Source organism: Anguilla anguilla, chromosome 6, assembly GCF_013347855.1.
Source record: "Anguilla anguilla isolate fAngAng1 chromosome 6, fAngAng1.pri, whole genome shotgun sequence".
Classification (NCBI taxonomy): domain Eukaryota; kingdom Metazoa; phylum Chordata; class Actinopteri; order Anguilliformes; family Anguillidae; genus Anguilla; species Anguilla anguilla.
Window position 1 is genome coordinate 11,091,814 of NC_049206.1, and position 6,401 is coordinate 11,098,214.

Here is a 6,401-nt window from a genome sequence, read left to right on the forward strand (position 1 = left end):
TATTTTTTTTAATATGTTTTTTTGGGGTTTTTTTCAGCTTTTATTTGAATAGAACGGTGTAGAGAGACAGGAAGAACTAGGAGGAGAGAGAGGGAGAGACGTGCGACAAAGGTCGGCGGTCGGACTCGAACCGCCGACGTCGCAGCTCGCAATGAGCATGTGGAAAGCGCTCTATGGGCTACGCCACTGGAGGCCCCCACTAAATCCTGTATTTACTCTGAGGCGGGAAATCAGCTGTGCAGTAGGACGTATAGTTGACCCTTCTCAGGGATAATTTTGTTCCGTGAAATACCTACCAACCTCCAGAGTTTTTCTATTTTTATTAAGGGAAGTTTTCTGCAGGTGTAATACTTGTAGACCAAATAATGACTAATAAAAAAACAGTGGTGTCCAAAATGGTGGTATGGTTCAGCACCTAAGTTCATGTCTGACATGCTTCAAAGGTATGAACCCACCAGGTCCCTTAGATCCTCTGGTACCGGCCTTCTGGTTGTAACAGGAGTGAGGACTAAAAAGGCTGGGGAGGCAGCTTTTAGCTTCTATGCCCCCAGCCATTGGAACACCCTGCCAGAGGATCTGAGGAACACAGAAACAGTAAATGGTTTTAAAAGGAAATTAAAAACATACCTCTTTAGCATGGCCTTTACCTAGAATGCTGTTGTATCTCAATTTATACTACATTTATCTCAAATTAGTGTTCATCTCTCTGCCGCCCCCGATTTTTAAATTTTTATGCCTCCGCGACGGTGCAGCCGTGGCCGGAGGCATTATGTTTTTGGGTTGTCCGTCCGTCCGTCCCGATTCTCGTGAACGCGATATCTCAGGAACGCCTTGAGGGAATTTCTTCAAATTTAGCACAAACGTCCACTTGGACTCAAGGATGAACTGATTAGATTTTGGTGGGCAAAGGTCAAAGGTCAAGGTCACTGTGACCTTAAAAAACACGTTTTTGGCCATAACTCAAGAATTCATACGCTAATTATGGCAATGTTTCACACAAATGTCTAATAGGATAAAATGATGAAGTGATGACATTTTATATCCAAACTAGCTACTGGTTGGCGGAGGCATACAACCGCGAGGCAGTATTTCTAGTTAAATTTTATTTTATTTTATTTTATTTTATTTTATTTAGCTCTTTCGGTATCATGTTTTTGGTATCTCTTTGTACCATTTGTTCTGTTTTCTATTTTTTCCTCTGTAATATTTTGATTGAAAATGACTGTTAGCCATATTAAATACACTGTAATGTGTACTACAGGTGTAGTCTGCTTATTGACAACAGGCAAACAGTCTTGACTAATGCAAATTACAGTGTTAATGTGCGACCCATTATGCCGTCAGGTGTCCCACCACACAAAGCCGCGTACATCGACGACCTGGTGCTGATGCTCCCGCAGAACGTGTGGGACCACCTGTACAGCAGGTAGGGCGCCCGTGCGCCACCGCTCCACAGACACGTTCATGAAACGCTCAGCGCGTCTGGAGTCGCGGTACTAACGGCCAGCCCGTTGGCCTGTCGCCCGTCAGGTACGGCGGAGGGCCGGCTGTCAATCATCTCTACATTTGTCACACCTGCCAGACGGAGATCGAGAAGCTGGAGAAGAGACGGAAGGTGGAGCTGGACATGTTTGTTCGGGTATGGCCTCTTTTTGATAACCTTATATCCCAACCAATTTACCATGGTTTATTTTAGCCTGTTACTGTTGCATTGCCTTTCCATCAAAGAAACGGTTTACCAACCTTACTGATGCACAGGTGATACTCAATCTGCTGTGATGAAAGTGCATTCCATTTATTACAAACTTGGGTCAAATAATTATTTACTACTTTAACCCTTCATACACCTGTACAATTCATCCATCTGTTTTCATCAACATTCAGAACAAAAAGTTATTCTTTTATGCGCGCAGGTTAGTATAATTTATTTTTTTGAAAATTTTCTGAGATCTTAAGGACTGATTTTCAATTTTTCCGGCATCTTAAGAGTTAAACGTCGTATTTGACCCAGGTCTGGTTCATGAACAGCTGTGTCAGGCACGGCTCGGGGTTTGTGGAAATACGGGGAACAGAAACGCGAGAGTGAGTGAGAGATGAGGAGGTCTCCCTCCATTTGAAACGCATCGATCTGCTGGGCTTGTGCCCTCCCGACAGCTTCCCTCCCCGCACTTCCATCACCAGAGATCAGAAGTTTGCCCAGAGAAAATGAAGCACATCACTAATTCATAGGAACAGATGTAGCAGCTCTGTTCGGCTTGGCCAGATCGTCTGGGAAACGGACAGGGGGGAGAGGTGTGGAGAGACCCCCCAGGGACGATCCAGCAGATCGCTTTTTTTCTTACCGCCGGCAGATCCTAGACCTTACCTGGCATCTGAAGCGCCCCTAGGCAGGTGCCATAGTCCTCGTGGGTGACGCGAACGTGGTTTAACCGCTCCCTCTCCGTCCGCAGCTGAACAAGGCCTTCCAGGAGGAGGAGTCCCCAGCGGTCATCTACTGCATCAGCATGCAGTGGTTCCGCGAGTGGGAGGCCTTCGTCAAGGGCAAGGACAACGGTGGGTTCCCCAAACCGAGTCCCAATCCCCGCACCATACACCCCGCCCTTTGCGCCATAGGGAAAGTCCTCTCCAGTGTGTAATTCTCACATCCACTGCAGCTGACTATAAATAGAAGGGTCAATCATTGACAGGCCCCCTGCATAATGCTTACACACGCCACCTTTCAGCTCTTCGTCCCAGTTATTATACTCAGGGAAGAAACATGCCTTTATTATTCCTCTATGCTGAACACATTTTCTTTTGGGAGAAGTAAAGGAAGGTTCCTGGATTCAAGTTGAGAAACGACTGATAAAACCTGAGTTATTTCTGCACTGGCAATCCTTAACAGATTTTTCAATGCAAATCGAAAACCAACACAAATTATTACACAGTCCACTCACAGGTAGCTTTCGATAAGGGTTAAATGTGGTTGTAAATACTATGTAATAACTATGGCTGTATTTCACTTGGTAAACTTGTCTTGAAGATCCCCCTGGACCAATTGATAACACGAAGATTGCGATCAACAAGAACGGGCATCTGACGCTCAAACAAGGTAACGGCTGAGCTGCTGAACTGTTTGCTGCAGTTGTTATCAGAGCACTTGCGTGGTTATTATTTAAAGCAGATTTATTTTTATGACTGCAGTGTTTAGTCAGGCATACTGCAAATTTTACAACCAGAGGTGACTACAATTCCCATAAATCATCTGGTGCTGGGAGGCTCATGTTGTTAACGACCTGTTCTACTGCTTGGACGGGCCTCGTGGTCTGGTTTAGAATCCAGACCATGCTGGTCCCGACTGCGGCTGAAGGCACGTTTGGATCTAGTGTCACCCAGGTACAGGAGCGTGTCAGTTCCCCCCGTTTCGCTGCTCATGATGGCGTCTTCCTCTGACTCATCTCTCTGCGAGACTGACTTGCCAACGGTGGTGTGGTAAGGAGCGGTGCTTGGCACGGCATGCTTCAGAGGAGGGCTATAAAAAAATCTGGTATTGTCTATAGATTAGCAGTCTTGGGAATTCTTAACAGAGCTTCATCCTTCTTTAGACAGCAGCATCATTCTCTGCCAATCGCATGTGCCGCTCACTCAAAGAAAATGATGCTGTTAATGATGCCTACAACAGGGCTGTCTCTGTGACAACAGCACCAGAAGAATCCTTAGCATTCCGGTCAGCTGGAAGGTAAGTCAGCCAGAGACTGGACGTTTCACTGACCTCTTCTCCCCTCGCTGACCCAACAGGGGCGGATTCGGGACAGATCTCCGAGGAAACGTGGAACTTTTTGCATTCGATCCACGGGGGCGGCCCGGTGGTGACCGTTCGCCCCAGCGTCGGGCACCAGGAACCGGAGGCCTCCCAGGCAGAAGAGAAGGTGGAGGTGGAGACCCGCTCGATTTAAGGCCCTACCCCCAGCTGAAAATAAGAACGGATTCCCTTTTATTTTGCACTTGACTATTTATAATGCATCTGAGCAACAAGTACCCACCCTCACAGTTTAAATGGCACAGTTTTGACAACTGATGGAAGGCATAAAACAGATCACACATGAAGAACTTTGTACATATATTAAATTTGTGTTGACTGAGGACCACAAAAAATGTCCCATGAATTTTATTTTCTTGCGTGCAGCTGAAGATGTTACTGAAAGAGGTGTTGTTCTTTTGCTGACCAAAATGGAGCAAATGTCAACATGTGTAATTACAGAACATATTAAAGAATAACAATACATGTTAGACATTGTAGGGGTGATCATCATACCCATTCAATAAAATTGTCCTTGTGAATGGTTAAAAAACCTGTTGTTTTTCTCAACAATGTCTCAAACTCAAAAGGTTATCAAGGGATATTAAGTACTAGGTAGTCTCAGGAAGGGTTCTTATTTTGCACTGTACTGTAGACTTAAAAGCAGCATGCTCACAAGACTGATGCCTGATTCACTTTTGAATGTACCAGTACTAAAAAAAAAAAAAGTTTGTTGAGTCCCTCCGTTCGTTCTGTTATTTATCCCAGAAGGGTGAGATTTAATATGTTGTTTATAGATTTTTTTTGTAGGAATGTTTGGCAACCAGTGAACCTATGGAAAGCATGCTTAGAAGGAAGCTGTACACACGTGAGAGAGGTGAATTTAAACAAGACCCTTACTTCCAGGATTTAGTGGGTCTTACACTGATTTGCATGTAAATGCAGCTAGCTTACAAAATGTACTCCTCAGCAAACGTGTAACTGTCTTGTCTGTGAAACTATATGTATGTTATACATAATGACCTGTCCAGATACAACCAATTTCATCATTGCTATCAAGTTAAGGCATTTTATGTATATGGGCATGATGTCTCTTCAGTGTTCAGAGGTGGTAAAGACAATGTGATGAATGTTATAACTGTAATGGGAAAAAAACGCAAGTGAATGCTTCATAAATGATAAGTACAATTTGTTCTGTTTTAGCTGGCTGACACTGTTAAACCTTAACCAGATCTGAAAATGTTTTTTTAAGTGTGACCAAACAAAATTAATATGCTTTTTTCAAATAATTGTATACCTGAAATCTCGGTTGAATCCTGGAATACCTTGTGCAAGTATGAGGTGTGATGACTCTTCTGTTGCAAATAAATTACTGGAACCATCTAAGCCGACTGTCACTAATATTCACAATATGTTGATTGAGTGTGTCGATGCTTGTTCACATTTCCATAGAGCTTTACAGCCATGATGTAGCTGTAATTGATGTGGCACTATGCTCAGACTGAATACTGTTTATCCACAAGCTCATATTTAACCAGTGGGAGCACTGCCTTATCTTGCCTGCCATATATATTTAATGGAATAGAGAGCATCTCGGGTCTGTCATGTGACTTTGGTTATGCTGTATAAGATTGTGACTGATTGCAGGCAGTTTTCGTGTGACTCCGTTGAAAATGGGTCGTCAGACTTGTTTCTGTGGCACCATCTAAGTTCTCTGCTTTCTGTCAGGCCTGGAATTTGTTTGTCAAAGGATTTATGGTCAGAAACAGAAATACATATGTAAGATTGTACTCCTGTGTCTTCAGTGCCAAACATGCATTAGACAATGCTTTGAGTGTTTGTCTTCTGAGGAATTTGTTTAACAGAATCAACCGCATTAATTGGGTAAATAAAATAAAACCGCTATTCCTGCAAGCAGATATCAATAATAATGGCTTATTTGAGAAGAGATTGGAAAACAAATTTATATAGTAAAAAAAATGTAAATATACAATTCCGTGTATTGTGGAAGAAAAAAAGGGGAAACCTTGTATCTATAGATGCACAAATAAGAAAGGTTGGCTTGTTCATTGACCATCTTTTTTAACAGTGTAAATGATTGTATTTAGTGTTGATTTGTATTCCACATGCATAATATGTGTGCTCCACTGTGCACACACAGTGACGCCGGAACGGAAGGTGCACTTTTAACATTTACATTTTTGTGCGTTGTTGCGTTATGATTTGCAACGATAAAAAGCATCAGATGTTGCTTTAAAAAAAATCTTTTTACAGGTTACAAGCTTATGATTTTATCCAATTTATAGCACTCTTGCCGAATAGAGGTGTTGGCGGCAATTTCATTAGTTGTGGAACCACTAGGCGGCAGAGCACCTGTTTATTTATGCATTGCTCAGAAACAATCTGTTTGAAATGTGATTACTAAAACAGTTGCTCCTGTAGTTTAGCCAGCTGCATATAGGTTTTCCTCTTTAATTACAAAATGGGTGTTAATTGTGAGCTTTACATGGAATAATGGAATTTCATTCTTAACTTTTGTGTGTCATGATCTTGGCAGAATTCGTTCATGAATCCTTTCCACTACAATATTATATGTGATACAAGTTAAAGGCCACACATGCAA

The 6,401-nt window shown here is 42.7% G+C and overlaps 1 protein-coding gene across 3 annotated transcripts in view; it reads left to right on the top strand.

Annotated features, from left to right (window-relative positions):
- usp33 (ubiquitin specific peptidase 33) overlaps positions 1 to 5,164 on the top strand; it is a 28,596-nt gene extending 23,432 nt beyond the window's left edge. For all 3 annotated transcript variants that reach the window (XM_035422375.1, XM_035422376.1, XM_035422377.1), the window contains exons 20-24: positions 1,345 to 1,426; positions 1,531 to 1,639; positions 2,451 to 2,553; positions 3,023 to 3,091; positions 3,778 to 5,164. In XM_035422375.1, coding sequence (XP_035278266.1) covers positions 1,345 to 1,426; positions 1,531 to 1,639; positions 2,451 to 2,553; positions 3,023 to 3,091; positions 3,778 to 3,935 — 521 coding nt within the window. In that variant the 3' untranslated portion in view covers positions 3,936 to 5,164. The remainder of the gene's footprint in view (positions 1 to 1,344; positions 1,427 to 1,530; positions 1,640 to 2,450; positions 2,554 to 3,022; positions 3,092 to 3,777) is intronic.
- Positions 5,165 to 6,401: the final 1,237 nt, after the last annotated feature.